The sequence below is a fragment of the Schistocerca gregaria genome, chromosome 2 (assembly GCF_023897955.1).
Source record: "Schistocerca gregaria isolate iqSchGreg1 chromosome 2, iqSchGreg1.2, whole genome shotgun sequence".
Lineage (NCBI taxonomy): Eukaryota > Metazoa > Arthropoda > Insecta > Orthoptera > Acrididae > Schistocerca > Schistocerca gregaria.
Window position 1 is genome coordinate 539,553,593 of NC_064921.1, and position 26,143 is coordinate 539,579,735.

Below are 26,143 nucleotides of genomic sequence, written 5' to 3' on the forward strand. Positions count from 1 at the left end.
AAGAACAGTGACAGTAGTGACAAAAAGTTACAGAATGATGAGAGTGGAGAATCTAAGCAATGATTTGTAAGAATAGGAGCATTTACCACAGGTTGAGGGTATTGGGCAGAAAAGAGAGCAGCTAAAAGTAGTTGCCATCAGTAGGAATGACTAGCACAGAGATGCAGGTGAGCATAAGGTACCAAATATAGCTGTGAAGAAATTTCTCATGTGGGAGGGGTATTGATTTTGAGAGGAAGAATACAAATTGCCCGTTTAATGAAAAAGGCAACATTGTGTTGCAGATCATGCTCTGGGATAAGCTGTTGTGTGCAATGACAGTCGGTCTTTATGCTTTTTCATGGTCAGGTTGAGAATGTTTATGTTGATATGAGAAGCTGAACACTGATTACACTTCAGCTGGTATGTGATGTGGATCATCTCACAGTTGGCTCACCGTTTCATGGAATAAGTCTTGACGATGATATCTTGAATAGGTAGTGGTAGAAAGGTGCAGAGGACAAATCTTGGATAATCACAAGAACTGTAATCGCAGACCTAGAGAATGAGTCAAGGAGGAACATATTGACAAAGATGTTCCTGGAGTTGGGAGAGCAATGGAAAACTGTTCTGGGAAATACAGGGAAGACAACAAGTTGGGCCACAATTTTGTTATTTGCCTGTATGGTGAATTATATGTGTGACAGCTGATATGATGTAAGAACATGGCATTAGGTTTACAAGTATTATACATTTTCTCAATGAAAAATAAAATATAGCTACATTCTGACCATTTACAAGATTTGATTTTTCACTAAGCTTGATCTAAAATTAAATGTGAGATATGTAAGTCAACCACAGACAGATGTTGTCAATTGAGAAATTCATGTATGAAATGGAAGAACAATCAAACAAAACTGATATGTTTGTTTTTAAAACTGTTTTCATTGTCATCCAACATCCTATAATTCACAAAGAAGGTATGCAAGTGATGAAACAATAGCATTGTATTCACAAGCAGATTTAATTATTACTACTGCTTATTTGTTGGGTGAGTAATGCTCACATTATTTTATTTCTGTGTTGTAGGCCGCATTGATCTTCCTGATGCTCACAATGAAGTTGTATGGCTACGCAATGGTACACCTCTTCCTTCACAGTATTGGCACACAGTTGCAAGGTAAGAAAAAATATTACTATTGTAAATAAATGAATGTGATGATACTAGTCTGTACAAAAGACAATATACTGTCACAGTTCTCCTACTAGTTATGTGACTTTCATTTAAGATACATTACATAAAAAACTGATGACAACATCGCATGTAATCTTATACTTGGTTGTTACCTAGTACACACTCCAAGCATTTGAAAATGCCATAAATGCGGAAACTGACAGTGTGGAATAAAGATTTTGCTGAGGGTCTAGCAGCTGCAAACTTAACTGTGGTATATGTTTTCAGATCATTTTCCTCCACCTTGTCTCGTAATTTTACTATGTTTTACTTGCTAATAGACTTTGTCATCTGAGCACATGAAAGAAGTTTAATATTATCTGAAGTTGTTCCATTTTACATTGTGGTGCCATTGTTGGCATGACTAGTGCCTGCATAAAATCCATAGTAGTATTATCACATGGATGTTTGAGATGTTAAGCAAGGAGGAATGTACTTGGATGTGATAACAATTGATAATATTTTGATAACTGAATACAAGTATTTAAAATGTAATTACTTCTCATTTTGTGTAGTTACAAATGTACTGTAGATATTGTTGGTCATTTTTACATATTATACCGATAGAATGAATATTCATGTGCTGCATTTGATAAAATGTGAAATGTTCTCTTAATGCAAGACATAATTTGAAATATGCTGTGTACCTTTTGCTTTGTTTCACAGGGAAGATAGCCTGATTTTAGGCTCATATCTGTTCATCCACAATATTCGTCATGATGATCTTGGGCAATACGTATGTCGTATCTCTAACACAGGCTTCCAGATAATAGAAATGCCTGTCCAGCTACATGAACTAGGTAAATATGCCACTAATTATGTTAAGTAAAAAACATAGCATAATAACTACCAAGTATTTACTTCAGTAATTCTTCTTTGTTATTGCTGGTTTAATTTATTCTTCTATATTTATGTGACATTCCAAGTGTGCTAATATTCCAACATATCAAAGGAAATCTTTGAGATATGTCTTTACAATTTATTGGTTCATTATGTAAAATATTGTACAATGCTATTGAAAGTCTTTGTAAAGCAGCCAGGTCATTTTCCAAGTATGGTTAGTTGTAAATATTCTCTACGTCACATAGTGTGTTGGACGAGTGCTATAAGGAAATTATGGTGGATGACATTTTTGGATGGAACTTAACTTGCTTATTCCTCATCTGTAAACATCAGACATACTCTGTGTTGGTACATAAGAAGAACAGAGCACTATTTGTGAGTAAATAAAAAAATAAGAGTTTGAGAGGAGACACGTGCTCTAGAGTTCTATAACCATTTGTAAATGTGCTGGTTTCTATTGCAGATTTATCAGTTAGGATCTACAAAACAATTTGTATTATTCTGTTGTAACTATTTCTTCATTTACATTAAATGAACAAGTGGCATGTATCTTTGAAAGACTTGTAATACTGATTGAAAGTATTAAGTAATGTGAAAGTGTTACAAACTATTTTATGTGCTATTGTCCTTCGTTACAGGGGAAACACAAACTGCAGACACCCATCGAATTCCGTACAGTCAGATGTTTCTTGTGATTGGTCTTGTGGTACTCTCAATAATCACAGTTGTCACACTGTATCTGCGGTTTGCAGTGCCAGTTAGACTCTTCTATAAGGACAAATTTGGACCTAGAGAGGACAATGGTGAGGAAAAAAATACATTTTCTCAACAAATTCAGCTGAAACAATGGCTATTTGTTTTAAGAATGTTGTACAGTCACTCAGTTTAGTTCAAATTTGACCTACAAGACATCTGTATTTGATCATGGTACAGTCCTTTGCTCTTGATATAAATTTGTGGATACGGTACCAAGGTTCTTTTTTAACAAATCATGAATTTGCTTGTATTTTCTTTTTATATGTAGTAAAAATCTCTTGACATGCCGATGCTGTCATTTTGGTATAGCTAGTGCATTAAAAATTACCAGAAAGGGAAATACCAGTAAAACAGCAAACTGCAAAAATCGCGTATACTTACTTACTTCAAGGCAGATAACACCTGGAGAATAAGGAAAAAAGTTACATATGCTTTCATTTTTGCAAAGTTGAGAAACAATTAGTTGTTGTTCTTGTTTTCAGATGGAAAGGACTTTGACGTTTTAGTTTGTTATGATGAGAAAGACACTGAATTTGCACTGGGAGTACTAATTCCCATGCTGGAAAATAAACTTGGCTATCGATGTTGTTCTCAACTGCTCAAGGCATCAGCAGTGAACAGTAAATGTGAGTATCAGAAGATGAGTTCATATGATCTTGTAATATCCAGTGAATTTTATAGGAAGTAACGCGTTGTTTTTAATATTATGTGTATGTTGATTATTCTTAAGGTAATGCTGGTTGTGATGCTTTAGCTGGTTGTGTGAGAAGTAATTCTTGTTGTTAGAAGTCTTGTTGTATATTTTAGACTAGTACTTTCAAGAAGTAACTCCTTTAAGGGAAATTTTAGTTTCTTAAGCCTATAGGAGAAAATCACAAGGTAGCATTTCCAGCTATCTGTGAAAGAGCTTCAACTGAATCACTGCAAATGAAGTGGTGTCTTTATAACAATTTTTAAAAGATTAAAATGTGGCATCACTGCTTTGCTTCTTATTTTATTACTTTCTGTAACACAATTGAAATTTTAGATTATTATAGCACCCAAATTTGTACCTTTCCCATAAAACTGATCCATGAAGCGCACACTACATTTGCATTTGATAGCTCTGAACGTGTTATTTACCTAGCAACGAGGTTTCTATTCTGATATGGAGGAATGACAAACACAACTGAGTCCTTGGGTCACATACCATGCCCCATCAACTGAGCCATTTAAGCACATCTCACCGCTAATGCTGCAAGATCTTATTGCTGATACTTACAACCCCCTACAGTTGAATGGTTGTGCTATGCCATATTATTACCATACTACCATAATCTAATGTGTTCAATTTGTGTCAGAGAACTTGTAGACTGAGTTTTCATGTCCAGTATTCATGCAGCAGAAAATGCTCTTTACAATTTAAATGGAATCTAGTTTCATAAATGAAAGTCACCTCTTTGAATTCAAGTCCACCACCATAGTTGAGCAATCAGTGTGTCTAAACACAACTGAGCAATTCATACATCTTAACTGCCATCCTGAGGACTTTGGTTTCATTCCCAAAATTATTTGGCTGTTGTCTTTGGTGGAATGGGCCACAATCAGCCAGATGAGGCTAAAAAACTTGACAACAGTTGAGCAAGTGCTGTACTGAGAACATGTCGTACCATATCGCACTGAATGATGCTATGCAGGAGGTGATACTGTGGCCAGTCAGTAGTGTATGGTTAATAGGGCCTGATTGCAAAATGAATTTTGTATTCATTATATCGTACAATAGCAGACTTTTGCATATGATAGGCAACTGAGGAAATTTACTGCTCCCCACAAGGGTTACTTTCTCATGGGAGAACTTAGAAAAATCAGAAGCAGTACGAGAAAAGAAAAATCAGGCAAATAAGGCATTCTTATATCTAATATGGTACATCCTAGAATAAATTTTGCATTTCATTTCAGTTCATAACATTACTGAATATTTCTGCTCACAGGCTGTGATGAGATATACAATACTGCAGAACGGAGTCGTCGGCTGATGGTTGTTTTGTCACCACCTGTTGTCAACAATAACTGGACATGTGCAGCCCTCATGAAAGTGCTGCGCATCTTTTTACAAATACATCCAAATACCATCTGTATATCCTTGCAGGTATGGAAGACATATGGAAATTGAAAAACAAATCACTTCACCATGTGAAGGTCAGATTAAACAATGCGCAACAGGATTTCCCACTATTTGTACTGCATCATCCCCATCTTTTCTATCCTTGTTTTCTTGATATGACAGTTTTTGTTTCTCTGCCTCCTCCCCCTTTTCATTTAAGTTACCACCAATTTGGAAAAATTGTCTTTCAGGATCAGCATTCTTTCAGCTTTTCCTGTTCACTTGTGATATTTCTTTTAGTTGTTAAACATCCTCCATACCATAACATTTCCTTCCCAATGTCTTTGCCACCTATGCTGTAAGTAATGAATCATTTTGATTTATACAAACTGAATGCGGTGTGCACTCAGCCCTTGTGAGACAAACTTCAGGACCTGCTTGATAGAGAAAGTAGCGGCTCTGGTCTCGGAAACTGACATACGACTGGGAGAGCAGTGTGCTGACCACATGCCCCTCCCCCTCCATATCTGCATCTGACACTTATGAGCTGAGGATGACACGGCAGCCAGTCAGTACCATTGGGCCTTCATAGCTTGTTCGGGAAAGATGAAAGGATGTGGGTTTTAAGGGAGAGGGTAAGGAGTCATTTCAATTCCAGGAGCGGAAAGACTTACCTTAGGGAGAAAAAAAGGATAGGTATATACTCGCGCGCGCACACACACACACACACACACATATCCATCCATACATACACAGACACAAGCAGACATATTTAAAGGCAAAGAGTAAGGGCAGAGAGGTAAATCGAGGCGGAAGTTTGGAGGCAAAGATGTTGTTGAAAGACAGGTGAGGTATGAGTGGCGGCAACTTGAAATTAGCGGAGATTGAGGCCTGGTGGATAACAAGAAGAGAGGATATATTGAAGGGCAAGTTCCCATCTCTGGAGTTCGGATAGGTTGGTGTTGGTCGGAAGTATCCAGGTAACTCGGACAGTGTAACACTGTGGCAAGATGTGCTGGCCGTGCACCAAGGCATGTTTAGCCACAGGGTGATCCTCATTTCCAACAAACACTGTCTGCCTGTGTCCATTCATGCGAATGGACAGTTTATTGTCACAGTGTAGGCAGGTCAGTTGATAAATCACGTGGGTGCTTTCACACGTGGCTCTGCCTTTGATCGTGTACACCTTCTGGGTTACAGGACTGGAGTAGGTGGTGATGGGAGGGTGCATAGGACAGGTTTAACACTGGGGGCGGTTGCAAGGGTAGGAGCCAGAGGGTAGGGAAGGTGGTTTGGGGATTTCATAGGGATGAACCAAGAGGTTACGAAGGTTAGGTGGACAGCGGAAAGACACTCTTGGTGGAGTCTGATCCAGTCCCGGGAAGTATCCTGTCACAAGTGGGGCACTTTTGGGGTTCTTCTGTGAGAGGTTCTGGGTTTGAGGGGATGAGGAAGTGGCTCTGGTTATCTGCTTCTGTACCAGGTCGGGAGGGTAGTTGCGGGATGCGAAAGCTGTTTTCAGGTTGTTGGTGTAATGATCCAGGGATTCAGGACTGGAGCAGATTCGTTTGCCACGAAGGCCTAGGCTGTAGGGAAGGGACCGTTTGATATGGAATGGGTGGCAGCTGTCATAATGGAGGTACTGTTGCTTGTTGGTGGGTTTGATGTGGACGGATGTGTGAAGCTGGCCATTGGACAGATGGAGGTCAACGTCAAGGAAAGTGGCATGGGATTTGGAATAGGACCAGGTGAATCTGATGGAACCAAAGGAGTTGAGGTGGGAGAGGAAATTCTGGAGTTGTTCTTCACTGTGAGTCCACATCATGAAGATGTCGTCAATAAATCTGTACCAAACTTTGGGTTGGCAGGCTTGGGTAACCAAGAAGGCTTCCTCTAAGCGACCCATAAATAGGTTGGCATACGAGGGGGCCATCCTGGTACCCATGGCTGTTCCCTTTAATTGTTGGTATGTCTGGCCTTCAAAAGTGAAGAAGTTGTGGATCAGGTTGAAGCTGGCTAAGGTGACGAGGAAAGAGGTTTTAGGTAGGGTGGCAGGTGATCGGCGTGAAAGGAAATGCTCCATTGCAGCGAGGCCCTGGACATGCAGGATATTTGTGTATAGGGAAGTGGCATCAATGGTTACAAGGATGGTTTCCGGGGGTAACAGACTGGGTACGGATTCCAGGCGTTCGAGAAAGTGGTTGGTGTCTTTGATGAAGAATGGGAGACTGCATGTAATGGGTTGAAGGTGTTGATCTACGTAGGCAGAGACACGTTCTGTGGAGGCTTGGTAACCAGCTACAATTGGGCGGACAGGATGTTTGGGTTTGTGAATTTTAGGAAGTAGGTAGAAGGTAGGAGTGCGAGGTGTCGGTGGGGTCAGGAGTTTGATGGAGTCAGGTGAAAGGTTTTGTAGGAGGCCTAAGGTTCTGAAGATTCCTTGAAGCTCTGCCTGGACATCAGGAATGGGATTACCTTGGCAAACTTTGTATGTAGAGTCGTCTGAAAGCTGACGCAGTCCCTTAGCCACATACTCCCGACGATCAAGTACCATGGTCGTGGAACCCTTGTCAGCCGGAAGAATGATGATGGATCGATCAGCTTTCAGATCATGGATAGCCTGGGCTTCGGCTGTGGTGATGTTGGGAGTAGAATTAAGGTTTTTTTTCTTGAAAAAAAAAAAAAAGGATGTGGGTTTTAAGGGAGAGGGTAAGGAGTCATTCCAATCCCGGGAGCGGAAAGACTTACCTTAGGGGGAAAAAAGGACAGGTGTACACTCGCACACACGCACATATCCATCCGCACATACACAGACACAAGCAGACATTTGTAAAGGCAAAGAGTTCGGGCAGAGATGTCAGTTGAGGCGGAAGTACAGAGGCAAAGAAAGTGTTGAAAGACAGGTGAGGTATGAGCGGCAGCAACTTGCATAGGACAGGTTGCGGGAGCGCAACTACCCTCCCGACCTGGTACAGAAGCAAATAACAAGAGCCACTTCCTCATCCCCTCAAACCCAGAACCTCTCACAGAAGAACTGTAAAAGTGCCCCACTTGTGACAGGATACTTCCCGGGACTGGATCAGACTCTGAATGTGGCTCTCCAGCAGGGGTACGACTTCCTAAAATCCTACCCCGAAATGAGATCCATCCTTCATGAAATCCTCCCCACTCAACTAAGAGTGTCTTTCCGCCGTCCTCCTAACCTTCGTAACCTCTTGAATCATCCCTATGAAATCCCCCAACCACCTTCCCTACCCTCTGGCTCCTACCCTTGCAACCGCCCCCGGTGTAAAACCTGTCCTATGCACCCTCCCACCACCACCTAGTCCAGTCCTGTAACCCGGAAGGTGTACACGATCAAAGGCAGAGCCACGTGTGAAAGCACCCACGTGATTTACCAACTGACCTGCCTACACTGTGACGCTTTCTATGTGGGAATGACCAGCAACAAACTGTCCATTCGCATGAATGGACACAGGCAGACAGTGTTTGTTGGTAATGAGGATCACCCTATGTTAAACATGCCTTGGTGCACGGCCAGCACATCTTGGCACAGTGTTACACCGTCCGGCTTATCTGGATACTTCCCACCAACACCAACCTATCCGAACTCCAGAGATGGGAACTTGCCCTTCAGTATATCCTCTCTTCTCGATATCCACCAGGCCTCAACCTCCGCTAATTTCAAGTTGCTGCCACTCATACCTCACGTGTCTTTCAACACTTTCTTTGCCTCTGTACTTCCGCCTCGACTGACCTCTCTGCCCGTACTCTTTGCCTTTACAAATGTCTGCTTGTGTCTGTGTATGTGCGGATGGATATGTGCGTTTGTGCAAGTGTACACCTGTCCTTTTTCTCCCCTAAGGTAAGTCTTTCCGCTCCCGGGATTGGAATGACTCCTTACCCTCTCCCTTAAAACCCACATCCTTTCGTCTTTCCCTCTCCTTCCCTCTTTCCTGAAGAAGCAACCGTCGGTTGCGAAAGCTAGAAATTCTGTGTGTGTTTTATTTATTGTGCCTGTCTACCGGCGCTTTCCTGCTTGGTAAGTCTTGCAATCTTCGTTTTTAATATATTTTTACCATGTGGAAGTTTCTTTCTATTATATATATATTAATGTTAGCATATTTGAATATGTGTGGGTCTATTGAGATATTAACCAGGTTTGTTTTAATTAGCAAATTTCATAGACTGGATTGTTGGTTAAGGCTGCTGTACGAAGTTGTATTTTACCATGCAGATGCATAATGCCACAAAAAAGTGGTGTCTACTTTTGTTCTTATTATTAAGAAACTGCCATACTATCATGAAGAGAATCAGTGATGGAAATGAGCGTGTGGCATTGTTGGCCAGGAGGCCTCATTGGGGGGAATTCGGCTGCCATATCTCATGTCCTTTTTAGTTGATGCCATATCGGCGACTTGCAAGTCAATGATGATGAAGGACACACAACACCCAGTCCCCTGCTGAGAATCGAACCCGGCCCCCCTGCGTGGTAAGCGGTAACGCTACTGCTACGCTACAGAAGTGGACAGAATGAGTGATAAATTCATATTATGACTCTCAAACAATAGCTATGCGAACTTTCTGCGCTCAGAAGCTCTGAACATTACTTATGCCTTCTCTTGTATTCTTTCTTAGTCTATACTCATCATCTATACTCATCATATAGCAGTGTGACTACTTCCTATTGTATGTGGCACCCATAGTGAGAAACCTCCATGTTCTCCAGAGTGATGCAAAAATCATTGACTGATTACTTTTGGGATCTTTCTCTGTACCTTAGCAATGAGATGTGGTAATACTTTGCTGATTGCCTGTGACATGGAAAGCTGTTATTTGGAAACTATGTGAACATTCCTCTAATTTGTTTGCACAATCCAGTAAGTTGTTAAGGACACTTTAAGTTGTGGTCACCTAATACCAGCTTCTGAACTCACATATGACAGTGCTGTAATTAGTGATACTTTATTTTGAACAGTGTTAGTAAAGTTTCTTACTTGCTAGTCAAGTTTATTACTTACCTGATATTTCTGATAATGATTATGAAAGAATGATTGTGATTGCTCCCTTGCTTCCATAACTTCCCCACCCCATTTTCTTCCATTTAACTACTGATTGTGTAATAGGTTCATTCAGTCAAGGAGGCAATTGAAAGTTAAATTAAGTGATGTGGTGGCACATAAAATCTGATATATAGAATATTTGTTTTTAAACTTTTGGCATTTTTATTAATAAACTCTTGCTTTTATTCTCTGAAAATAGAATAGGCACCTTTGGTGAAAATTTGTCGGAAACAACAGTTTCAGATGTTGTGCTCTCCTATGAGTTATTATAGTGTACAATTTTTTTATGTACTTATTCATTTTGATGATTAATGCTAACCCCACATATCAGGTGGCACAGCTTTATTGTGTAACGTCTGTTGCTTTTTTAGAGTATTATAACAATTCTTTTATTCTTCAAGTACCTTCAGTTACCCAGTTAAGGAACATAATGCCTCTTTTCTCACGCACCTGTGCAAACACATTGTACAAATGCGAATGTTTCAGCTGAATACTTGCAATGAATGTCTATGTATCAAAATATCCACACATTGCCTCCAAGTCTGTGCAATCAAATGTCACTGCAAGACTTTGGTATTCTGCTAGAAAACTGTGCATAAAGCAGTGCCAATGGAGATTAAAGCTAGCAGTAATGCTTCTTTATCTCAACACAAATTATTTCCATCCAAGTTAGAGTAACCTACCCATTTCATATCTGAATACAAAACATTTCTCTGATGGTTCCAGAAACTGCAACATTTTTAATTGGGCGTCCATTAAGCATGTGTGCAAAGTTGAGTAGTAAATGGCATCATCCAGTTGAACCTCTAGGTGTACTTGAGAACCCTTTGTTATAGAGTGGACATACTTTGTGCATAATTCAAAACAAAATATTTTAATTTATCATAGTTTTTTGATCTTAATATAAGTAGTCAGTACTTGTAGTCTGACAGAGTTTTACAATGATCATATAACAATTGACTTCTTCAAGGTGACAGTAATTCTTTAATCGATGTATTCAAACCCTTGCCTTTAACAGGAAATGCACTTACCAACTGAACAATCCAGACACGCCTCTTCAGCCCAACTTGAAGTTTTCAGTCTACCAGTATTTCTTATCTGCTCGTAGAACCTTGCAAGTCCTGGTGCAAAGCAGTAGATTAAACTTTTAAGTTGCGTATAGGCATACTTTGATAGTTCAGTTAGTCTGGTTCAAATGGCTCTGAGCACTATGGGACTTAACTTTTGAGGTCATCAGTCCCCTAAAACTGAGAACTAATCAAACCTAATTAACCTAAGGACATCACACACATCCCTGTCCAAGGCGGGATTCAAACCTGCGACTGTAGCGGTTGCGCAGTTCCAGACTGAAGCACATAGAACAGCTCAGGCACTCTGGCTGGCCAGTTAGTCTGATGTGGCCTTAATTCAGCAGACTGTTTCAACAATCTGTTGGGAAGTTTTGTTACAGCGCATATTTCATTGCAGAGTGAATGAAAAGAGAAATGCTTTTCTATCACACATAATTTATTTTCTACTGCATGTAGAGTTCACTTTGTCTTGGTAGATGTTGCCCTCTGTGTCTGTTTCTAGTTTTCCCTTCAAGTTAATTAGAAATTTTGATGTACTGATATACAACAAGTGAGAATGAAGATTAGCTGTGGAAAGTAGAAGTTAAGAATCGAGAGCTGGAGTAACCTAATAATGATCCTACAATATGATGAAGAAATGCTCAGGGTGGCTGCTAAGAAATGTTATCAACTTGCATGAGAGTAGTACTTCATAAATGTTCATTTATTACTAACATTTCATGAACTTCAGTGTCATTTTTTTACATCATTTTTCTCTTAATTCAAGTGAGAAATATGTACTACTACAATGTATTTTTTCTGCAGGCACTACCTAAGGAAGGTGCAACAGTGAAAAATGAGTATGGCGAGACTCTACAGCAGTTATGCCGTAAGGCAAAAGTCATCATGTGGCAAGGAATTAGTGAGCGTGCTCGGCGTAATTTCTGGAAAGCAGTTCGACTTGAGCTCCCTGCACACCATAATACACCTGCTACTGGATCTGTGATTCTTCCTGCATCCGCAAATCGTCAGCAGAGTTCTCACATAACTGTGATACCACCTGCAAAGCGAGCGATTCGAACAAACTCACATGAGAGCCTTGAAGTTCTAGTCTAGACCTAGAGACACTGGTTCTAAAGCATTACGTCAATAAGGTCAGCTATTGTTACCTTGTTCATTCATGCTTATAATTGTTAATACAATTCATATCAACCTAAACTGATCTCAGCTCTCTTAGCTTGCATGTTAAACCAGACCATCTTCTGTACCTTATAGTTACAAATAATAAATATTATTATGTAAGTTACAGAATGTTTCATTGCTTTCATATGTGTCAACATAGAGGACATATTCTCTTGTGGAGACATTTAGCAGTATGCGAAGAAAATCTTCATAGTAAAAACAAAAACAAAGATCCTTCACAAGTAAAGAATGTAACAGATGATATAAAATATTAGGCAACAAATATCTAAGTGCTGAATAATACTGTATCTTTGAAATGAAGAATCATTTACCTGAAAATGTATTGCTTTGTTTTTCTGGTCTTCTGTAGGAGATCTGATTGGCTTAGAAGTCCAATAATCTAATCTTATCATATGGAATAATGCTTTGTTAATTTTATCATTTGTTTTATGTCAGGATTCAGTTACCTGCTTTTGCTACTATTTAATGTAGTGTGTGCGTCAGGTATTACTTGTATGTTTGTTTTTACTACAGTTTTGGACATAATCATTTTGAATATAGTGAGACTATTGTACTAACGTGACTGTGCCAGATATATTTTTGTTACTGTAACCTACAATCTTCAGATATTATTGATGAGTCATTAATTTATTATAACTAAAATGCTTCCTTTTCTCTTACTGTAATTAGTTACAATAAATTGGATGAATCATTACTAAGAGAAGTACTTGGAAGTGTTCTGATTACATTTCACAGCTGCAAGATGCAGCTGTTTTTGTCTTAAATTATCAGAGAGAGCACAATTTTTACACTGTAACAAAAATGTATGGGGAAATTTTAAATCCTATTCAATGGTTGGCATAAGAAAATTGTGTATTATTTTCAACATGAATGTGCTAGTCTTGCCAATACATAACACTTAACAGTTATTCTCGTTTTGTGATTAGTGTGTGTCTTCAATAGTAAATTGATAGTTTAATGTCAGACAGCTAACAAGAGAAAAACCTGATTGAATTCACAAAATAAAAGCAGCTTTCAGTCCTTAGACTAACAAACAAATATCAGTATTGATGCATACAAGATGAATAAAGAAATGAGTTCCCAAGAATTATGCTTCTTATTGAGCAGCCAAATTTCGTATTATATGTGTGCCAGAATAAAGCAATGCGAGCTAGAAAAGGTGAAGGTAGCTAATTATTATTGTATATTGCTAAAAGAAAAGGAATAAATACACACACACGCGCGCACACACACACACACACACACACACACACACACACACACACACACACACACGTGTGTGTGTGTGTGTATGGACTACAATACTTTCTTCAATGAAGGGTTACATGTGAAATTTAAATCCATACACATAGAGCTTTGTTTGGTAAGGTAATGAAAACTGTTCAGTGAAAAAGCATTTTCCAAGCTTGATGTACCAAAATAGTATGTTTGGATAAATGAATACCTGATAAGTAAACATTCTGATATTATATATACTGGTAAACATGAAGAACAATTAGTACATTAATTTGACAGATAATTCACAATTAAAAAAATATTTTGAAATATCTGCAGTTCTGTTTCAGAACGGAGTCACTTAGTGAAATGAACATAGTTTTATATCAAAATGTGTTTGAAATGATAAAACTTCATGTTGGTAGTTTATTCATGTTGATGATGTCCAGTATTGTTTTCTGGTGATGAAATACTTACATCTCAATCTATACAAAAGAAAAATGTGCTTCATATTGTGAAGTGCCAAACACTTGCTTAACACACAATTTGCCTTCTGTCTGAGACTATATATTCCATCACTGCAGAAGCATACTGCTTCCTGCACAAAGTTCTAGTAGAGCTGGATCTTTCCGAACCAGATTCAAAAGGACCTGCCAAATTGTCTTGAGTGTTAATTATGACATCGTTGGTGTACTTAATTGTTTGATACCAAATTGTATTCATAACTGTATGAAAGAAGTCATACTTTGTTTCATTAAGCCTGTATTTAACACACATCTCTTTTGTGGCATTTATTGTTCACTGCAGTGGCATAAAATACCTGAGAGAGATAAAACAAGACTGAATTTTCTTGTAAGCTGTAAGTAATTATGAAGCTTAAAAGTATTCTTTAAAATTTTTTTATGTGTTAAGAGTCTTTTTAGCTTATTGTAGAACTATAGTATTTGCATGTTTCATTTCTGCTACTAAAACATTTAAAATGGCATTATAGAAAATTTTCAGAGATACATTAATATGTGGGGTCAGGTTGGTTGCTCTGGTAAAATTATGCATGTAAATATCTTGATTTAAAGAGAAAACCCCCAAAATATGTTGTTTGATAAAATTATATGTAATATTTTGTGATAGATGTTTGTAATTCTGTATCATTGTTATTTTGTTCAGTATTTTTATTATAATTATAGGATTAAAGAAAAACCTCATTCTTCCATAAAATGTATTTATTCATTCATGTAAATAAACTTTACAGAAAAGCCATTTTCCTTGAATACATGAGATTGTGCTGCATGTGTTGTAGAGTATGAAGACAAAGGGCTTTGTAGCCTCCTACTGCACTGAAATGTCACATAATTTCTGTTTCATTAATGTAATGTGAAGTCCTGTAAAAAGAAGGGGGCACATACACTGAAGAATTTTCAATGGACAATGGAAAATACAATTAAAACAAAAAGTTGTTCTGTGCAGTATGTGTGTATATTTTCATGTTACTGACACAACTGAATTAATATAATCCACTGAAGGTTCTGATAGATGGCAGCACTAATAAAAACATTGCCATTTTTCAAGCACTGTGATTTATTAATGTGAGTGTTGATGCTTGAGGCGAAAAGTTTGGTTGTAAAATTTCGTGATTCGCTGCATTATGAAGCATTCTTCTTGGTGGCAGATGTAATCTTAGCCTTTTCCAGAATTCTTGTGAACCTTTTCCATACAATTCCATACCATGCAAACTTACATCATCAGGAGATACACCCAGTGGTGTGCATCCTGGCTTCCAGCGTATTTTCTTTATTACATTGAGGACATGCCTCAGTGTGGTATCATTTATGTTAGTGTTGCTGAGTGTCACATCCCAGCAAATATTCTAAGGCAGAAACAAAACACTGTTAGTATAATACATAAAATTGTTATTAAATATTGAAACTGATGCAAATAAGATACTATTGTTTTTATCAGAGACAGAATAAAAAAGGAATGTTCATTATTTTCAAAGAATACTATGGAAAATCATGTACTGTACTACGAACTCCATGAGAACAGTTCACAACATACCTCTGTATATGAGAAGGTCTTTTGATACAAGGATGCTAGCTGTTTGTATCTGCTTTGTAATAGCTGTTGGTCCATCAGCAGCAATACATGCCACCACAAAAGAAAAAAAGAAAAAGAAAAAGAGTGCTGAATAGTTTCAAACCACAGTTTTTAATGACAGCTAATAGTTGGTTGATGTCTAAGGAATAATTTTCATATCTTGGAGAATGCTGTATATTATATTGTGTAGCAAAAATAGGAAGACATGTAGAGGAATGGTGACTGATGGAGAGACTGGCAGTTGTCCATGAGTGTAAATAAATGCAACATATTGTGTGTAAATAAGAAAAGAGATCTATTACTGTAGAAGCAGATGGCACATCTCATCTGGACTTAGGCTGAAAGAACCGCTCAGAAATTTTGAAAGTACTCCAGCTCTTTGTGTGAATAACATGGATGATAAAGCTTATCTTTCTTACTGTGATGTTCGAAAGAAATGGTAAAACAGGTGGTATGAAAATCCTGTTCTGTCTACGATGAGAATGGTACATGTTTACATTCACTACATTGTTACTGAAGTCTTCAGTCTCAAGACTGGATTGATATCACCCTCTATACCAGTTTGTCCTGAGCACACGGCTTTATCTCTGTGCATAACTACTGCAAAATACATCCATTTTAACCTGCTTATGCCAGTGAAGTGAAATGGAAAAAAAAGATACATGGTCAGCTGAATATAAGATGATATCAACAGCACCAGAAAATGGTGTAACAAGAGTAGGATTCGTTGTAAGTAGGAGGTTGGGTCAAAGAGTGAGGAAATGTGAACAGTTCTGCAGCAGGATTATACTCATCATAAACAAAACCAAACCAACACCAACAACTACAGCTTGTATCAATATTCCAACGTCACAAGCAGAAGACAGAGAATATATGAGGGAAATAAATAGGTAATTCAGCATGTAAGCAGAGATGAAAGTCTAACAATCATGCTGCACTGAATGCTGTAATACAGAGATAAATAAAAGACAGATCTGAGGGAGAAAGAATCATCGAGTTCTGCAATAAATTTCAGTTAGTTTTGACAATACATAGTTAAAATATTGCAAGAGGAATAGATTTACTTTGAAAAGGCCAGGGGCACAGAAAGATAACAGGCAGATTACGTCATCGTGAGCCAGAGGTCCCAGAGTCAGAATTTGGATTGTAATACTTACTAGGAACAAGAGTAGACTCAGATCAAAATTTTGTAATCAAGGTAATAGACTGAAATTTGAGAGAATCATCAGGAAGTGCAATGAAGTGGGATACTGAAGTACTGAGCAGTGATCAATGTGTGTTTAAAATTCTCGGAGGTTGTGGATGCTGGATAATGAATAACACAGTATGCGCTCTACAACCTTGCCTCACTCCATTCTCGACTACTGCCATCCTTCAATATCAATAATTGCAGTCTAGTTTGTGCATAATTTGTACGAAACTTTTCACTCCCTATATTTTATCCCAGATAATTTCAGAATATCAGACAGTGTTTTCCAGTCAACATTGCCAAAATCTCTTTCTAAATCTACAAATGTTATAAATGTGAGTTCGTCTTTCTGCAGCCTATTTTCTAAATAAACTGAAGGGTCTATATTGCATCACATATTGACACATTTCCACAAAACTGAACTTATTTTCTACCAGATTAGCTTCTATTAGTCATTCTATTCTTCTGTAGATTATTCAATTTATAATGTGATGTTTGGTAATTCATCTGGCTTCTTAGATATGGAGATTAATATATTCTTGAAGTCTGAGGGTATTTCACCTGTCTTATATATATTATTAAACAGACCCTCTTCCTGACTGATCATTCATAACCCTTCCATTTAAATCAGTAGTGATATTATCCTGGGTCTATGGCCTGTTGCAATGTCTCTCATTTCACTCCATTCCAAATGGAGTTAAATATGTGGACAGAATGACTGCATTCTGACATAATGTACATATTCATGCAACATATAAATGTCCCTTTTCCTTTCACAAGATAGTTGAATTCCTCTAGTGATCTATGTTTTTATATAACTGTTTAATGTCCTTGTTGATTAGTTTATAAGGAAAGCTATTTCCAAATAACAATATAAGTTTATCATGGAATAGATTAAACTTTTTGTCAGCAATTGGTTTGTTAAAAATTTCATCCCAATTTGTCTCTTGTCAATTATTGTTAAAAATGTTTGTCCTGGACTCATTAATTACTTTAACTGAATTCAAAGTGACTGTGAAGATGAAATTAGACTACTGTAATTACAGCATGCACAGAGACTTTTAAAGAGTCAGTCTTCCCATGCACCATATGTGATAAAGATGGGAAGAAACCCTAGCATGTGGTATCGTGTTAACTACTCACTGTCACGCACTTCACAGTATTTTGCTGAGTATGTAGGTAGATGTAGATATCTTTCCTACAGTCATACAGTGTTTACCAGTTTGTACTTTTTTACAATCTCATTTTTTAGTTACCTGTATTCCCTTTTTACATGATATATTTGCTGCATTTTTATAGATCCTCATTTGTATCAGCTGAATTTAATATGTCTTGTGTCTACCATAAAGAACAATAAAATATGTACCAGTTAGCTCTCAGGAACTCATTATCCAGAAGTGGTACTCAGGACAGTGTCTCTCTCAAGTTGCAGAAGTGCTTGAACCCATCCATCCAAGATCAAAACCAAACTTTTTGTTCTTTGATCACATCAACACCAGCACTCTTAACTCCACAAGGCAAAACTCTTATGTACTGCCATTAGTATGGCCAATTCAAGAACATTTTTCCACCCCCTTTTCCCACTACTAACTGTGTAGCACACTGTATAGCTTTACATCCCAAGCGGCTGATACTAACTGTGATATGTCTTGTATAGAACTCTTACTGTTGTGGTACTTCTGGTGCTCCTCTGAGCTTGGCACCCCATGTGGTGGCTTGTGTCACTCAGACTTTAAACTAACGCTGCCATTAGAAATATATAAAAGTAGAAAGAACTGGTATTTCCTTTCTCACTTTGGAAAACAAGGATACAATAGGTACTTAGAATTTTTGCTATTGGAGGTAAGTACTCGCAAGCAATTCTGTCTTTCTGCAATTTTATAGTTTTCTCAAGTGAATTTTCCTTTCGACACAAAGTGTATGAAATTGTAGTTACAGAGTAAGATGGCCAACAACAGTATGTTTGTGCGTTATCTCTCTGGAATAACTGAGAAAGAAAAATTTTAATTTGTCAAGATAAAAGATATTGATTTCATTCAGCTATAATCAAGCTGCTACTATTAATAGATATGAACAAGTCTGAAGTGAAGAGCCAAAATTTGAAGACAAATATCAGTGGCTAATGTGACACTAAAATTACACCACATGGCCTTATAACTCTCAGAGACTTAAATGCAATAACTATACAGCATGCAGAGTACTTGCTTTTAGGAGTGAGGATTAATGACGTAATATTTTGTTTCTGTTAAGGGAAGGGAGATTTTTTGCTTGACATTGTAGTACATCAAGAGTGCTTGTGTGGTAACAATAACAGATGTTGTGTTGTGACAACCAAACAGCCAAATCCTATGGTATGTCAGGGTTTGTGTAGAATATGTGTGTGTATATATTTTAGATGAAACTCTTGAGACCCAATGGAAACACCAGCATCAGTTAAACAAATTGTTTCAACTGATTGTATAGAAAATGTGGAGAGTGAGAATATTAGTTGCCAACTGCCAGAGTATTCACAGAGGAGTTGCAGACCTCGGCTGTGTCATACACAGCTGTCGCCCCCACATCCTAGTAGGGACTGGAAGTTCGTGAATTCTAGAGTAGAGATAAGGGAAATATGTGACAACACATGGAACATATATCAGAAATATAGAGTAGACTGTCCACAAGGAGGAGTGTTTATGGCAACAAGGAGAAACATTATGTCTAGTGAGGTCTAAAGTGAACTGATGTCTGCGAACTAATATGGATTAGAGTAACTGAGGTAGGCAGACTTAGATTAATAATTAGATGTTTTTACCAACTAACACATCAAAAACAGTGGTCATACAGTAGTTAGAAAATTGCCTAAATTTGGAAGCACAGAAATACACCAAGCATAGGGTTGCAGTACGTGGTGATTTTAACGCACCCAATATTGACTGGAAAAACTACACATACCTTATTGGAGGAAAGGATAGTTAGTCTCACAAAGTAATACTGAATATACTGTTTGATAACTGCTTTGAACAATTAGTCCAACAATCCACACATAAAAGATATATTTTAGGCCTCCTGTCTGCAGACAGACTCGGTCTTTCAGAGAATATAACTTAGGGCACAGGTATTGGAGATCATGATACCCTTAGATTAGATCAGATTAAATTAGGAGCAATATTCAACAAAAGTAAAAAGTCAAGTCATCAAGAAAGCTAGAAGAATGCTTATATTGGTTGAAGAGAAAAACAGTCACTATCAGGTTACTTAAAGGATGAACTGGTAACTTTTACTGTATTGGCTTGCATATAAGGCATCTGAGTGTAAGCTACACCTTTAATATTGAGGGGGAAACAGAGGAAAACTCCAAGGAGAAACATTATGTCACATGAGTCTTTTACAAAAACTGTTCACAATATGGTTGGTCACATTTGATCACATTTTTATGTTGTTACATAGATAAATTACATGCAAATACCAGCCTTATAATCATAGTTTTCACAGATGTCACTGTTAACTTCACTACCAGTATCAAACCTTTTGATGATGAGAATCCAATCACATGTAAGGCTCAGTGATTGCAGTTATGTTTTTATGGACGGTCTTTAAATAGCTTGTTCATAACAGCATCAAGCCCTCACAATTTTGATGTCATACTGTAGGTATCAAAAATTAGGTCTGCGTTCACTGTTTTATTCAGTACTTAGGTGTGAGGTGACCTTTAAAGGCATCCAGCACTGACATAGCTCTCTTATTGAATAGTTCAACAAGGCTATGATTTGAAACAATAGCTAGGCAGTCCATCATCAATTCTGTTGTCATCCAATCTTTTTTTATTGGCAATGGAACACTAACCCCTTGGGGAAAGTTTCCTTGTGCAATTCTTTGTTTCTCATCTACAATTGTTCTAATAATTAATTGTGGAATCTTTTTGTTGTGCCTATCGCGACTCAGCATCTCTGCTATATGGTGAGTAGCAACTTTCCTTTCTGGTATTGTTGTTCCATTTATAACTCACTGTTGTATTGCTCAGCAACTTTCCTTTCTGGTATTGTTGTTCCATTTACAACTCACTGTTATATTGCTCAGCTACACATTCTCACCGGTGTTGTCAGTCTGGCGCAGAGGGCAGAATGCTACTGCCATATTTTGATTAGATGCCTCTAGAAGTTGGTGAGCTTCTCTGCAAAATCTCATATCAGTCTCTGCATTAATGAAGTATTTTGTTGGGTACAGGGGCCACATCTAAGTGTTAATCTATGAGCCAACTGATACTCCTCCAGAACTCTATCTGTGTTATGACTCATCACTATCGGTTTTGTCATTACTCATCTCCCAAAGTGTTTAGTTACCATCCAAGCCACAGCCATGAACTTAGTTCTGGATATTTCCTGGCATTTAACCCTCTGTAAGACCTCCTTGCAGTGTGCAGCTCATTTCAAATGCAATCAATACCATGCATTAGATTGGTCCAAACCATAATTTTCGCCATTTTCTTTATGAGATGCACTTTTCATGTAACAAGGAACCTTGAGTTTGAAGTTTGCATCATAACTGCACCAAATTTTGGAGCCTGTTGACATTTTCCTTGCAAGGTTAACACTCACCAGTGAAAACTAAATTTCCCCCTTGTGTTAGGGAAAAATTGAGTCTACCCTTTCACATGTAATACGAGAACTGTGAGTATAATAACACTCAACAATCAAAGAGGGTTACATTGTTACCTCAGAAACAATGGTTAATTTCCAAATATTAGCAGTATCATTACTCCATTTTGAGCTAAGAAATGAATACTATAGCTGAAGTTTCTTTGATGTGAATATGTACTGTTATTTGCGTGGCCACGCAGGTAAAGCTACTTGTTAATTTTTTGTGGCCAAATATTGGGGGAAATGTGCATTTGTACATGGTCCAGTTACATTGATGTGACCACTGCCTATGTTTGTCACCAGCGAACAATAACCGCTCACAGACAGCAGCTGGCAACATTAGCTGTGAAAAGTATGTAAAGCATGTATTGGGGGGATGTGGGAGTGGAGTGATTGATCTGGCGTCCAAAAGGACATTATTATTGACTTTTGGGCCAAGGGTGGGAGCATTTCCAAAATGGCTATGCTTGAAAATTTTTAGCATGCCACAGTGGTTAAAGTACGCTGTGCATGGCAAAATTGTGCTATCGGGCACCGAGGTAACTTTGTTGTACCATGGGCTATAAATGACAAGGGTGAATGATATCTGTGGTGTTGTGCAACTGTTGAGCAACTGACCGTACAGATCAATCAAGTGTTCACCAGCACTGATGTTTATGCACTGCCACAGCAGGAGCATGGTATATGCATCAATGCTGACTGCTGTTCATTGGAATTTGCACATCAGTACCACAAATGGACATCCACTGAGTGACAACAGGTGGACTTTTCAGTTGACAGAATGAATGGGTGCAAAACTTCCACCCAGTTTCTCATGGATCCATCTTGTGTTGAAGCAGACAGCAGACAGAAAACAGACATGTTAAATGCTGCATTTAAATGACAATTATTGATATTAGCACCACAGTAGCGGAAAAAAAAATTCACTGCTTAAAGTGAACAAGACATCAGATCCTAACTGAATTCCAATTAGATTTTACATTGAATACACCAAGCAGTTAGCTTCTTTCCTACCTCATATTCACTGAGAATGTATTGTGTAATGGACTGTCTTCTGTAAACAGAAATGAGTGGAGGTCACTTGTGTTCACAAAAAGTATAAAAGATCAAATGCATTGAATTAGAGATAAATATCACTGATGTCCATCTGTAGAAAGATCCTGCAGCTTGTTCTATGCACACACATTACAATGTTCCTGTAGGACAATGAGCCTCTCTCAAAGAATAAGCACAGATTCAGGAAAACACAGCTTGCTATATTCACACACATCTTGCAAGCCTGTATTCTTAGATTTCTGAAATATGTTTAACACCCAAGTACATTCTCAGCTACTAACAATGATATGATCATACATAGTATCTTCACAAATATGTGACTGGCTCAATAAATATTTGTCTAATAGAACCTAGTATGCTGCACTGGATGGTGAATGTTCAATGAAAATGAATATTTTACAAATAATTGGATGATTGTAGGACAAAATTTCCACTGGGTGCAATGAGTGCCACCTCTTTTTAGTTGTGGACAAATATAAGATAATGTTTATCTCAAAGAGAAAGAAACCAAACACACCCAGTTATGATCACATTATCAGCAGTGAATTTATCGAGCATTTTGTATTGCACAGGATGGTGCAGTTGAAAGTAGCTCGGCTCCCCTTAATGCGAATGCAATATTTTGACTTTTGAAATAAGCAGCTACTAGAATTAACAGTTTTGTGCAATTTCTCATTGCGGTCTGAAAAATGACTTTCTCTTTAGATGAAAGAATTGAAATTGTGGAAGCATATGTGAAAACATGTTCAGTTAAGGAAATACGAAATGTTTGGGGTCAGTTATCCAGATAGTGGACTACCAGCAAAGAGAGCAATACAGAGTCTGTATAAAAACTGGGGCGCCAATGGATCTGTGCAAAAATTGAAAACAACAGGGAATTCACACACCAGAAGTTATTGGAGACATTCACGACAGAATTATTCAGAACCCAAAGAGTCTACAGGTAAATTGGCCCAAAAGAAGCATTTAAGTAGGAGGAGTTGCCAGTGGTTATTGAAAAGTCTTAATTTGAAGTGATATCGTATGATAGTTGTGCAGCAGCAGTTACAGAAGGGTGACAGTCAGAAATGTGTAGATTACTACTCTTGGCTTTTGAATAACATAAATGATGGTTTGTTAGACCCTTTTCATTACATCTTGAGTGATGAAGCATGTTTCATCTTTCTGGTCATAAGAGCTCATACCTATAGAACATAAAGATACTGGGCAACAGAGAACCCTAACATAGCATGTCAGCAACCACTTCCTGATGAAAAAAATGTTGGCATTTGGTGTGGTGGAACAGGAACACGCATCATTAGACCAATATTTTTTGACACTATCCTCAACACGGCTGCATATATGGAAAATTTTGATACATTTTCTGCTCATCTCACTGAATATGAGTGGCGATACTGCTTCCTCCAGCAAGATGGATAACATGCCACACATCTGAGCTATCCCTGAAATGTGTTCCTGATGTCTTCCTCATTGAGGGATGAACTGTCAGCAAACATTTATGGGTACCAGATTCATTTCCTCTAACAACATGTTATTTTTTTTCTGTGGGGGCACTTGAAGATCATAGTCTGTGAAAGAAAACCACATACAATACAAGAACTGAAAGACAACATCAGCCATAAAATTGCTGCCATCGATATGTGAACTTTACACCGAGTGTATCTGAATATGCATAGATGTGTGCAGCTGTGTATTGATGTTCCAGGGGTTCACTTTCAGCATCTTCTATAAACATATTTTTTACTGCATTTTTCATTGTAAATAAATGGTAAGTTCTTTTTTCTCTTCATTTTTGTAATTTCACTGCATTTCTTTTGTGCTTACACAGGCTACTATTTAAGTATTTAGAGGTAATACCATGAAGCAATATGGAATGCGATGTTCACATTAAATTAGTATTAGGGAAGGTTCGGATTGGTGTGAGAAAGAGCAATGCATCTGTAAAGTTATTTCACACAAAACACTAGTACAACTACTTTTACAGTACTGCAGAATTTGGAGTCATTATCAGCTAGGCATGACAACAGACATTGAACAAATTCAAAAATAAGCTGCTTGGATGATAGCAAGTCAGTACAACCCATATTTAAGTGTAACAGAAATGCTCAGAAATGAGAATTTTTGGAAGAAAGATGATGTAGTTGCCACATCATCATGTTAAGCAAATTTATAGAACTTGTATTCAAAGAAGACTGTGTAACTGTTGTGCTGCCACCACTATATTTCTCACATATAGATCATGAGACAAAGACAAAGAAGATTAGGTTGTGTACAGATGCATTTTCACTTTCTGCAGCACGCAAATAGAACAGGAGAGAAAATTTATTGTATTGGTGTGAAGTAACCTCTGCCATGAACTGTACAGTGGCTTGCAGAGTATAGATGTTAATGTAATCCTAATACTCCATTTTATGCTCACACATTAGTACCTTTTTGGAGATTGAGAATCTTATCTGTATGAATCAATATGGATTCTGCGAACACTATTGTGAAAATCAACTCATCATGTTCATCTATGAGATCCAAAAAATGGTAAACAGAGGTACACACGTTGATGCCATATTCCTTGACTTTCAGAATGTGTTCAGTACAGTTCCACACTGTTGACTAGTGAACAAAATACTGAATATAAGAGCAGGTATCTGATTGGACTGAGGATTTCAAGCACCTAAAACTTAGCACATCACAATCAATGGAGAGAAACGGGCAGATATGAAAGTGACCTTGGCCATACTACAAGAGAGTGTTACAGAGCACAAATGCTCCTAATGTATATAGATTGTCCACTGGATAATGGCAGAAGTTGTGAGAATGTTCACATATAGTAATGTTGTGTATAGTGAAGTTGTAATTCCTGAAATATGGAATAAAATATAGAAATACCTGGATAAACAAATGTAACACATTATGCTCAGATAGGTGGAAAGGCCCATTATTAATGAATAGCTATTGGAAGAATCTTCAGGAACTGAGAGTCTATCATAACACATACATCCGCCATTTGACTGATTTTTGAGTATTGCTCATTAAACTAGGGATGTTACCATGTAGGGTTAATAGAGGATACAGAGATGGTCCAGAGAGGAACAACATGTTTTGTCATGGGCTGATTTAGTAGGAGCATGAGCACCACAGAAATGTGTCATGGAGAAATTCTGAGAACACACACTTTTCAAGAAAAGTTAAGCCACATGCTACTTCCTCCCACATAAATCTTTTAAAATAGTCATGTTGGTAAAATCAGAGAAATTTGAACTCCCTGGACCCTTACTGACACTCATTCTACACATGAACTATTCATACAAGGTACAGGAAGGCAGGAAATACTCTCCACCACACACTGTATGTTGTCATGGATGTAATCTTTTGTGCAATGATTTATGTTCAAGTAAGTCAGGAAACTGATCATTAAAATAACTGGCAGGTATAAGACAAGCCTCATCTGTGAGTAACACGTCTGTATGTGAATGGCATTTTGATGAAGACACCAGTGAAAAAATTCTATATGGGATGCAAAATTGGATAGTTCTTGTATTTGCATTTTCTGAAGGTGGTAAATGTGTAGACTGTAATCCTGCAATACCCTCCAGATGATTACATGAACTGTGGATGACACATGTGTGCTAGCCGAACATATCCTCAAAATCTGGTCTCCTCAAATCATGCCTTCCACTGCCAACATATTCATGATTGCAACTTCTTTTCTCATAGGTACTGTTAATCTGCATCAAGGGTACTGTGTATGGACATCATCTATTCTTCC

The 26,143-nt window shown here is 37.8% G+C and overlaps 2 protein-coding genes across 2 annotated transcripts in view; one reads left to right on the forward strand and one right to left on the reverse strand.

The window, feature by feature from the left end:
* LOC126331066 (single Ig IL-1-related receptor-like) overlaps nucleotides 1-13,297 on the forward strand; it is a 336,088-nt gene extending 322,791 nt beyond the window's left edge. The window contains exons 4-9 of the mRNA XM_049996439.1: nucleotides 1,069-1,159; nucleotides 1,880-2,013; nucleotides 2,695-2,859; nucleotides 3,295-3,438; nucleotides 4,783-4,940; nucleotides 11,833-13,297. Of these exons, the coding sequence (XP_049852396.1) occupies nucleotides 1,069-1,159; nucleotides 1,880-2,013; nucleotides 2,695-2,859; nucleotides 3,295-3,438; nucleotides 4,783-4,940; nucleotides 11,833-12,123 (983 nt within the window). The 3' untranslated portion in view covers nucleotides 12,124-13,297. The remainder of the gene's footprint in view (nucleotides 1-1,068; nucleotides 1,160-1,879; nucleotides 2,014-2,694; nucleotides 2,860-3,294; nucleotides 3,439-4,782; nucleotides 4,941-11,832) is intronic.
* A 1,689-nt stretch (nucleotides 13,298-14,986) lies between these two features.
* Nucleotides 14,987-26,143, reverse strand: part of LOC126331082 (interleukin-1 receptor accessory protein-like 1-B) — a 121,329-nt gene continuing 110,172 nt past the window's right edge. Inside the window, exon 9 of the mRNA XM_049996441.1 lies at nucleotides 14,987-15,289. Coding sequence (XP_049852398.1) covers nucleotides 14,987-15,289 — 303 coding nt within the window. The remainder of the gene's footprint in view (nucleotides 15,290-26,143) is intronic.